The sequence below is a fragment of the Benincasa hispida genome, chromosome 8 (assembly GCF_009727055.1).
Source record: "Benincasa hispida cultivar B227 chromosome 8, ASM972705v1, whole genome shotgun sequence".
NCBI lineage: Eukaryota > Viridiplantae > Streptophyta > Magnoliopsida > Cucurbitales > Cucurbitaceae > Benincasa > Benincasa hispida.
This window is the reverse complement of record NC_052356.1, coordinates 17,179,693-17,191,578: the sequence shown is the minus strand read 5'-3', so window position 1 is coordinate 17,191,578 and position 11,886 is coordinate 17,179,693. Positions and strand designations below refer to the sequence as shown.

At 29.0% G+C, this 11,886-nt stretch overlaps 1 protein-coding gene across 1 annotated transcript; it reads right to left on the bottom strand.

Moving 5' to 3' along the window:
* Positions 1-283: 283 nt before the first annotated feature.
* Positions 284-3,767, bottom strand: LOC120083051. The gene is made up of 4 exons (XM_039038571.1): positions 3,608-3,767; positions 3,282-3,357; positions 1,718-3,138; positions 284-824 (listed from the first exon to the last, which is right to left on the bottom strand). Exons 3-4 carry the CDS (start codon positions 3,133-3,135, stop codon positions 587-589), a joined length of 1,656 nt encoding a protein of 551 aa, XP_038894499.1. The 5' UTR covers positions 3,136-3,138; positions 3,282-3,357; positions 3,608-3,767; the 3' UTR covers positions 284-586.
* Positions 3,768-11,886: the final 8,119 nt, after the last annotated feature.

Genomic DNA, 11,886 nt, shown 5'->3' with positions numbered 1-11,886 from the left:
TATATTAAACCAGAATTGAAAGTATAAAAACAAAAACACGAATATTTTGAAAATAAATGGACCAAAATGAACCAGAACCAAATTGTCTATATAATTAAAACTTTTTCTAATTTTCATGAGTAGATTTTATTTTCTAGATCTAGTTACCTAATAAGTACAAATGAATCCACCAAACAAATACTATTCAAAATTCTCCCTACAAATCTTACTAAATTAATTTTTTTAGTTCACCAATATATATATTTTAAATAAGTTCTAACAATAGTTGAGAATCAAGTCAAGCTATCACATTTCAAATCTGTATTTTATTACGAAAGAAAAGAAAAGTTATGTATTAACAAAGACCAAAAGACCAAAAATTAAAATTAAAAATATACATTTGTGACATTGCATAACATAGCCACGTGAAGATGCTACAAACCGATTAAAGAAACTCAATATTTCTTCTCATTCAATGCCCGACCGACCACCCATCCCACCACCACTTTCCGTACAAACCTCGCCGTTGTCCCAGCAACCACTGCCGCCGTTGCCGCCGGAGACTGATCGGTTCTCACAATTGGTTTAATATGAGAAAAATAAATTCTCAAGCTTCTGGCGAGTCGAGAGGGAAACACGTGTCATCGCCGCCGGTGTTCCATAGAAAATGGGCGTAGTTAGCGGCGTAGTAAGAATTCCCAGGATCCGCAGAAATAGCCTCCAAGAAAGTCTCCTCCGCCGCCCACAAATCGTTCCTTACCTGCCACAAGAAGGCGGCGTATTTGTCGAACGCCTCTGCCTCCGGCGGCTCCACCGCCACGGCTCGCTTGAAATACTTCTCCGCTCTGTAAAATCATTCCAAAAAAAAAAAAGTTAATTCAATAAATGGATAATATATCTTTTTTTCATGATTTATGTAATTTCAATTCCAAGAACATCGATTCCTAAAATATCAGTCTAAAAATATGAATAAAAATGAAGTCAACTTGCAAGCTCTTAGTAGACCAGAGATTGAATCGGCGACTACAGTAAACGACGAGAGAAGTCTGATTTTTATTTTGTAAAGGGAAGCGCGTGTAATCACGAGCGAAAAAATCGTGACAAGTGCAAGCGATTTTTGTTATCTAGAACTTGAACCATTGCCACATAAGTTGCAATCGGAAACTTTTTCAAGAAAACAATGATTTTATTCCTCCTTTTTCTGTGAATGTAATTTTTTGTATTGGAATAAATTCCTCTCAAGTACCTATTATATTTTAAATCTCTCCCTAAATTTTAAAATGGAAATTTTCAAAAATAGAAAAATAAGAAAAGTTATTTATCTATTAAGTCAAACGCTTTATTTTGTTTCTAACTTTTGTAAATTTTGGATTTGATTTAAATTTACTCTTTAATCATATTCTTATAAAATATTTATTAAAATTATTTTCAATTGCTAAATATTTTCAAATATAGCATTAACTTTTCAATTGACGGATAAAATTTTTGGTTATTTCGTTGTATTTATAAATAAATTGATCATTTTACTAAAATCAAAGGATTAAAAGTGAAACATTTTAAAATTTAAAAACTAAATGAAATATAGACCGAAAATTTAAGTACCCAAAATACTAAAAGTTGAAGACTAAAATGGTAATATTTAAGCTAATTTGTTGAGGAATTAGAAACTTTCATTTTCGTTTTCTTTTTGTCTCATGGAAAAATGGAACGAAAATGCAAGAGGGAAGAGAAAGTGGACCTGTCATAATCATGAGCGACGAGGTACAGAAACTGGGCGTAGTTCGTAAGAAGGAGAGGATTGTTAGGTTCTTGAAGAAGGCCTGTTTGATAAAGAAGCTCTGTTCTTAAATACTCTGTGTAATCATCCGTTTCGATATTCGCCGTTACCGGCGATACCAGATTCCGAAACGCATCCCCATCAATAATTTCATCTCGCCATTGCCGCATCTTTGAAGCTTCTTCCACTACTGAGTTCCACAAACTGGCTTCCTCCAACTCCTCCTCTCTGTTTGAGACCGACTCTGCCTCCGCCGTCGTTCCAAATGAAGAAACCTGAGAGGCGTTATCGGGGAGGATCGTTCGGTATTGATTGGATTGATTGAACTGTCCGTCATCGTCGACTCCGCCGGCGATCGGTCGTACTTTTCCTCCACCGCCATTGTTCCCGCCAATGGACGTTGTTTTTCCACTTGAGGAGGAGACCGAGAATGTTTTGATGGTGGATGAGTCAAACTTGGAGTGGTATTGGTCGTTTGATTCGACGACGGAAGCCACGGCGGCTGGTGGCGGCGAAGTGGAAGCTAAAGCGGCGTTGTTCCCCATGGAGTAGACGGTGAAATTAGCCAAGAGGATCATAACAGAGACCATTAGTGTTGGAGTGTGAGAGAAAACTTGCTGAAATAGCCAAACGAATGAAGCTTGAGATTCTTTCTGGACACGAACGAGAATGCTCTGTAGATCTTCGAAGTAAAGAATCTCTCGCAGCCGTAGAGTGTAGCTATGAAGTTCACGAATCATGAACACAACGGAGGAGAAAGCCTTTTTGACGGAGCAATGAGAAGATTCCGCCGATTCTCTAACATCCTCTTCCCATTGTAACTTCTTCTTTATCATTCTAAGCGAAACCGGAAGATCGAAGCTATTCGCCCTCCGCTCAATCATTGCCGGAACAAGCTCGTCAGGCCGCGGCCAATCCGGCGGTTCATGACCTGTTTCCGGCCACGACGGCTCCACAAATTCCGAAACCGAATCTAAATCCGCACAGGAACCGTTACTGCTACTGCTACTGGTACTGCTACCGGCAGTTTCATCCTCATCGGCTGAGTGTTGGAATCTGAGCTCGAATTCCTGAATCTTCTTGGAAAATTCCTCGTCCGAGAAGGCATCCAAACTCGCACTACAAGTTCTCTTGATACTCCGACTCGTCAGCTTCAGAATCTCGCAAGATCGCGACCGATGGAGCTTCGTCGATGAAGAACCAAACAGATTCGATTGCTCGAACCGGTGAACGCACCGCCACACGAGAGATCCCCCGTCGGCATAGTTCCGGCGTTTGGGGGAGGACGGCGAGAGTACGGTGGAGGCTAGTGTTTGCGGAGAAGAAGGACAATGAGGAATAAACGGTTGTGACCAATGGAAACAAGTCGTAGCCTCCATAACCTTCCAAGCGAGATTAACAAGGCAAACAGATGATTCAAGAACAGGAATAGAAGACGAAATTCGAAGCTTAACTACAAAGGCTTGAAGAATCGAAGAAGAATCAAAGATTAGGGGAAAAGCTTGGAATATCTAGGAATTTTCACCTCCGCAAAATTTTTACTCAGATCCAACGAAAAAGATAAAACCCGAAAGGCCTTCTTCCTTTCGATTCACTTAAACCTGCAAAAAGGAAAGCAAATTAAAATCAAACGAACAAAAAGCAGGAAACACCAACGAATCCAAAAAAAAATCCATTAACAAATTCAAAACCAATCTCCATTGGAAGAGAGGAACAATCATTTCAACTTCTTTCCATGGAAATCGGATCACTCAAACCACACAAAAGCCGATGGAAAAATTGGATCCAACACAAGAACTCGAAAATTTTCATTCATTCTCATCAAATTCCTCTCGGAAATACAAAACTTACTTGGATTTGTCGGTTCATCGGAAAACGTTCCGAATTAAACAAATAAAATTTCTCCAAAAAAAGGAAAAGAAAAAAGAATTTGGAAGCAATTTAGAGAAGCGTAGCTCCGTGCTTCACTTTATCAGCAAAGAGAAGACGAGTAGAGTCGTCTTTATATATGCCAATTATTTTTTAGACTGTTTGGAAATTTATAAAAATAATAAAAATAATAATTTAATTAAAATCTCGGAACACCGTCAAATTTTAAAATATCAAGGCCGTACGGGGAGAGAGAAGTGGAATAGACGGTAAACGGTTGCTTTACAATGAGTAATAAAAGGAGTTGGGTTAATTCATATTTAAACAACTATTGAGATTTTTTTTGTTGTGGGTCCGGGCCGGCTGACGTCGTTTAACAGTTTTTCATTTTTTTTAAGGCTACGTCGTTAACGGTTAACGGTAGAGGAAAGAAATGAAACGCATTTTGGAGACTAACTAACACGGCCAAATTAACGGAAACCGTTTGGGAATAGTTTTTATTTTTTTATTTTAAAAAAAACTGCAAAATCACTCATGAAAGTATGATAATAGCTGCAGTTACCATCTAAAAATAGAGATCTAAAACTTACTCTAAATTAGACATTTAAAATGATAAAAATTTAACTTTTAAATTTATATGATTATTATAATTTTTATAATTACGTAAATTTAAGAGTCCGATGTTTAACTTTTAAAAGTTTGAGAGTATGATTACAATTACTATTATATTTTAAGAGTGGCCTTTGCAATTTTTATTTCTAATCTAAGAATAATTGTGTTCGGTCTCTAAATTTTCAAATATACTTTTTTAATTTCTAAATTTTTAAGGTAAGGTGTGTTTAATTTCTAAAATTTCAAAATATGTATTTTTAGTCTAAAATTTTTAATAACCGATTTAAGCCCATTTGGATTGATTTGAGAACAAATATTTGTCAAAAAGATTCGTTTTTATTTAAACATTTTTGACAAAAATTGTTGAAGATATACTTTAAAAGCTATTTTGAACCGTTGCCAAACACTTTAATTTTCTTTAAATGATTTTTTTAATAAAAAAATTAGACTCTTGAAAATGCATTCTAAATCCACCCTTAAAAAATTAAGGGGCCTTTTTAAAGAGTAAATATTTTTTAGATTTTCCTATTTACAAGAATTTCCCAAAAATTTAATGAAGTAATATGTTTTATTATTTTAAATAATTTTATGAAATTTTAAATTAAAAAAATTATTTCAAAACATTAGTTCTTCCCGGAAATAATTTTCTAATTTAAAATGTTATATAATTGTTTTAAATTACTAAAAAAAAATTATCCTAACAACTTTTTAAACTTATTCTTAAAATTTCAAATTAACAAAAATATATTTTGAAAATTTAGAAAAAAAAAAAAAAAAACAATGATTAAAAAAATTACATTTTGAAAACTCAAGGTCGAATTCACATATTCTCAAATCTTAACATTAAAAAAGTATTTTCTGAAAATACAAAAAATTAAACCTACACATTCTTAAAAACTCAATAATTATTCAAAACTGAAAGACTAAAAAAAATTAATTTTCTCTATATTAACATCCATCGAAACAAAAACAAGAAATACAATGCCTTTTTTAAAAAAAGTTTGGTGCAAGGGCTTTAATAATTATTTAGAAAGATTATAACCTTGAAAATTTAAGTCTAAAAGTTATATTTAAAAATATATATTCTAAAATTTTTTTAATGGACAATCAAATTTCAAACTTTAAGGTTGATAATACAAATCTATATCAGTTGAACTATATTCAGGTTGACACATCGATTTTTGATTAAAATTAGGTCTTTGCAATTACTTGGACTAAACAAATTGGAAAGGACTAGAGTATTAAACTTGTCTAAAGTATACTTTTTCTTCCAAAATGCCATCTTGACCTTAATGTTTGTCTACTTTATTAAAATATTAATTTTCAAACTTATTATACTTAAATGAAATTTATAAGAATATAATATTTCGCCTAACTTAATTATTTCAAGCTTTTCTAGTGTAACACTATATTGATCTCCATAAAGTTCGGTCTTAATCATTTTTCTCTTTGTTTCAAGTTATTGAATGTGATAGTAGGCATTTAACTTTGGTTATTAAAAAAAAAAAATACTTGTAAGTTGTAAACAATAAAGTTTACTAAATTTTCATATTAGTTATTTTTTCAATGTATGGATATCAATGTTTCAATAGTAGAATAGTTCGTCACCTTACTAATTACCTAGATTTAAGTGCTACTTACCCAATTATTAGTGCAAAGGCAATAAGAATAGGATTTGCTAATTAATTCATAATTGTGAAAACTAATGCATCAACCAAAAAAAAAAAAAAGGGCAAAGGGCAAAAATACCCTTAAATTTTCGATTATAAAATTTGAACTCTGAAACTTACACGAGTGTTACTTAGATCGTCATACTTACATAATTGTAAAAGTTTGATAGTTCAGTTTTTATCATTTTGGAGTAAAAATTTCTACAATTATTGTAAATTCAAGGGTCTAATTTTAACATAGGTAGAAGTTTTGAGGGCCTAATTTTTAATTAAAAGTTTGAGAGTATAATTGCAACTACTACCATACTTCTGGAGTGGTTTTTGCAGTTTGCTCAAAAAAATTATATCATAAGTTTAGTCCAAACTTTTAAGTTTATGTAAAAAGTTTTTAATTGGAATCGAACTTTTAATTCTATGTATAGGTCCCAATCTTTATAAAAAAAAAAAAAAAAAATGTCTAATACGCCCTACTAGCTATTTTGATTTTGTACCAAATAAATTCTTGAATTCTTAATTTTGTGTCTAATAGATTCTTGACGTCCTCAACACATTTTTAATTTCATGAATTTAATGGACTTAAATTGAAAGGTTATACTCCATTTGGTAACTTTTTTTAAAAAAATTAAATTTAAAAACATCACTCCACTCTAAAATTTTTACTTTTTATCTATTTTCTACCAATGTTTTAAAAAATCAAATCAAAATTTGAAATTTAAAAATTTTTTTATTTTTGAAATTTGACTAAGAATTCAACTATTTTACTTATGAATGATGAAATATTGAAAGAAAATAAACTTGATTTTCAAAAACTAAAAACCAAACGGTGATCAAACACGTCTTATTAATTCGTTGACACAAAATTCAATTGTATCCATAAATAGCGAATTAATACACAAAATTCAATTGTATCCATAAATAGCCTCGTTTCGAAGGATCTATTAGACAAATATATAAAAGTTGAGGGAGCCATATAATAATAATTATGAAATATGATAATTAATAGATTTTGCCGCCAAAGTTAAGTGGTCACATTAATTAATATATATAAAAAATTGCATAATTTCGAAAACAAATATTTAAAGGAAATATATTTTTTTAAAAACTAATTAGAAATTGTAACCATTAACTACGGTTCTAATTCAATGTATAATTACCCTAAAAAAATCAATGTATACTCTTTCATGAAATCTAAATTTTAATATTTGCAATTAAAATGTAAAAAAAAAAAAATAGAAAAACAATTTTCTGAATTGGATGCTTTGATTAAGCCAAATGAGTTGAATTATTTTCTCATTTTTGTTTGACTTTATAATAAATATTTTAAAAATATATATATAATTTTCATTAAACGATATTATTTATTTATTATGGAAATGCGTTGATTTACCTAAATAATTTGTATTTTCCTTTTTCTTTAAAACTCGTTTGTACTAATTTGAAGTAATCGACATGACTTACAAATTACATAATTTGGACTTTTAATTTGTGTATTAATATTTTAAGCAAGAATTTAAAGAAAATTCTAATTTTCACTATTATTTTAATCTATATCATTATCTTGACTCTCGTGATCTAAATACAACTATTTTTCTATTTTTATTATTTACTTAAATTATATTTGATTTGATTCTATATAGTTGGGTGAATATCGATTAATGGCATGCCGTGTACTTTTAATTTTTTAAACAACAAAATCCAAATGAATTTATTTCCATTTTATTTTAATAAAATAATTAATTTTGTTTAAATATATGTTTGAATAAAGAAATTTGCAGAAGTAATGGATCTCCATAAAGAGAGTACAAATACTTCCACTTCAGCTTACATTGTTCAAATATATTTTAATTTATATTTCCTAATATAAACATCCCTTGTTTGTAATTTTCTAATAAATATGGATCTACAATTCATGTCATTTTTTTTTTTCAGAAAAGAAAAAAGCAAAAAATTTATTTTGAAAATAAGTTACCAACTTCATTTAAACTTTATAGTTTCATATGCATATATTTTCTAGGCTTTTGAATCATACTTATCTTAATTTTTTTTTCATAAACTTTGAAAAAAAAATCAATTCTTCTTTAAATTTATTTAAATTAGGTGACATGATGTTACGTACGTAGATTTGAGATGAACTATAAATAATTAGGATCTTGAATTTATAATTTTTAATTAACCATCACACCTACACTATCTTATTTGCTAACACCAACATAATTCAACTAATTAATGTATTTATATCTTCCATTAAAAGAATAAACCAAATGTGTTATATTATCTAAATCTAATTAATGTATTTATATCTTCAATTAAAAGAATAAATCAAACATGTTGCGTAGTCTAAATTGAATGTAACGAAATGTCACAATAATATCTTTTCAATACGTATTAACAACATGAAGTATGAATAAGTAAAACATAAAATCATGATTAAAATCAGGATTGTTTATAAGATTTAAGTTCATTTTAGTATTTAGGTAGTTCATTTTGGTATTTTTCATAATAAAATAATACATATATGTAAAATTTATATTTGGTCCTGTTTGGATCACATTGGTTAACTATTTCGATTTTTATTTTTTCGTTTTAAGAAATCAAACTTATTTTCTCTTAAATTTTTAAGAGTGTTTTCATTTATCTTAACTAAAAGGGTTGAATTTTAAGCTTTTTTAAAAACAAAATCAAGTTTTTAAATATATATATTAATTTTCAAAACCGTGCTTAGTTTTTTAAAAATAGATAATAAAATAAAAAATTTAGAGGTAAGATTGAATTTAACTTAATTTTAAAAACTAAAAATAAAAAGCCAAATGAAAGGGGCCTTGGTTTTTGGTTTTCAATTTGGGAAAATTGAACCTATAAATATCATTTTTCATCTATTGGTTTATATATTTTTGTTGTCTAAATTTTTATGAGAGCTTTCAAAATTAAAGCCAAATTTTGAAAACTAAAAAAAATAGTTTTAAAAAACTTGATTGTATATCTTTGAAAACTAACTTAGAATTCAAATTTATATGAGAAATATGAAAACCATAAGTAAGAAATTGTGAGAAATCAAACATGTTTTTCAAATATAAAAAACAAAAAACAAAATGGTTAACAATGCGACCTAAATTGTCTTTTGTTCTAAACAAAAATGTAGATTTTGGTATTCGTACTTATATTTGTGTACTAAAGGCCTGTTTAGATGACTAGAGAAAAAATGTATTTCAAACATGTCATTTTTATTTAAACTCGTTTGATAAAAACAGTTTAAAACACACTTTGAAAGTTTGAAAACAATAAATTCAATGGAAACAAAGTTGTACTTTATGTTTTTAGGTACTAGATTTAGAAATTAGATTATAATTTTAACAAATGTTAGAAATGTGTTTGATATTATATATTTATAAATCATAAAACTAGTTATAGTAACCCAATGATATCTAGCTGACAATAAACTATTTAGTTTATTGATGAATATGATTTATGTTAAAAAAATATATTTATTGTTTTGTAATATTAAATCATTTTCATAATACATATTATATTTAAAAAAATTGATTTTATAATATGACATATTATATCTCTAAATGTTTTTAATTTTTATTTTAAAATTTAAAATTCAAAATTTGGATACAATTAAAATATAAAAAATGTTGTTTTCAGATTTTTGCATTGTTTGGATCACAAAATTCGAAAACAGTTTTCAGAAATAGGATCTGAGTTGTCTGCTAAACACATATTTGCTGAACTTATTGAATTTGAAAACATAAAACATAATCTGAATTTTCTATCAAACAAATCCTAAATATTTTAATTTTTTTTAAATGATTTAGTTTCAAAATTAAATCCTTAAAAAGTTAACCAGACACAATCTAAAATTAATAGGGGTGTTTGGTTCACCAACATGAGTTGAGTTGAGTTATACCAACTTATTGTTTGGCCCACCAACTTTAAATGTTAGTGGAGTTGAGTTGGTATATTTTACCAACTCACCTCAACCCACCCCAACTCTTCTTTCTTCCCAACCATCACCAGTGATCCAACTCCGACGGCTACCTTCGCACTACCAACTCCGACAACCAATTGGCTTCGAGAACAAAATCTGATGAACAACTCTGACAACCACCTCCGACTACAAACTCCGATGAAAATCACCTTTGATGATCACCTTTGAGTGAGCAACTCTAACAACCAACTCGAGGCTTCGACAACCACCTTCGACAACAAACTCCGACAATCAACTCTAATTCAACCTTCATGTGATTAACTTTGGGCTCCAACAATCACCTCCGACTACGATCTTTAGTGAAAATCATATTTGACGATCAACTTCGACGACCACTTTCGCTCGACCAACTCCGAAATTTGAAAACCACCTCCGATGACAAACTTCAACAACCAACTTCAATACACCTTCATGTGACCAATTTTAGGCTCCGACAACCACCTCCGGCTATAAACTCCAGCAAAAATCATATTTGATAATCAACTTCAACAACCACTTTCGACTACTACTGATGATTGTTAAAGAATGTTGTAGGGTTGTTGATTATATAAAAAATATTCTTTTGTCTACATTAAGTGAAATATTTATACGTAATGATTTCACATATCAAATGCAGTATTAAGAATATTTAGACGAAAAGTATGTAACATATAACAAAAAAAACCATAAAATGAAAAAAAGTTTCCTGTAATATTTTCCAGCAAGAATTAGTGAGAAATAGAGATTTGTTCTTTGATGATCCTCCAAATTTAGAGGAAATGAAAGTGAAACTATTGGAGAAACATGGTGACATTCAATTGACTGTTACGATGATGAGGGAGATTTAACTAAAAAAAATACATGACATAGTAAAAATATAGAGCAACAATAGGAAGAAGAAAAAAAAGAAGAAGATGATAATGAAATTCATGGAGAAAAATTGGTTAGAAAGTTTTGATTTTGCTTTAGTTTCTCATTTTATTTAACCATATTTCTACCGTAAATATAATGATTTTATTGTTGTTCATTGTCCAAAAAAGAAAGAATTAAAGAAAAGTTCTAAAAATTAAAATAAAAAAATTGCAATCTATATTTTACTCAAACAAAGATGAGTAGAATTATTGAATAAAAAAGTTTCAAAAAAAAAAAAGTAATCATAAAAACATATTATTTAGAGTTTAAAAAACTGCATTACATACCCAGACATATGAACTAAACTCTACACCCCAAACACATATATAAGAACTTAGATTAAATAACTCTAGATAATATATTTTTACGATTACTTTTTTTGTTTTGAAAATTTTTTATTCAATAATTCTACACCCCAAACACAAAAATATAAACTCTACCGATATATGAACTCCAAATATCTTATCTCAACTTAGTGTCCCAAATAATCCCTAAATATCGATGAGAACACTTATGTTTTACTCTCAAAACTTGTGATTTAACTGCATTATTGTATTTTTTTAAAAAAATAATAATAATTATTGCTATATTATTTTTGTTTCCCAACCCCAGCTTTATTTCATATAAAGTATATGTTTATTATGTTTTCCCACAATCGTAATCTTCAATTTTTTTCCCTAAATCATTCCTTGTCTACATGTAGAGAATGAAGTTAAGAATAAAATTTAATTTTATAAAAAGAATACAAAAAGGTGGGTCCCATTGCTAATAAATAAAACATGATATACAACATGTGCGACACATTTTTAAAAGTAAAATAATTTCCCCAACTCTTCATTGCGGTTCGTTTCCCATATGAATTTTAAAAAATAGGGAAACTTTTTTTTTTTCCCTTTTTTAATAATTATTCTTTTTATTGCAAAAAAGGAAAAAAAAAAGCTTGGTTGCTAGTTGTTGTGTCGACCCCACAAGTTATATTTTCCTTGGCATGCTGGCCATGTCCATCAAAGATATTCTAATTAATTAATTAACGTTTATTAATTAATTTAAAAGAATTAAAAAATAAAATATTTAGTAAAAATTTGAGGTTAAAAATGTAA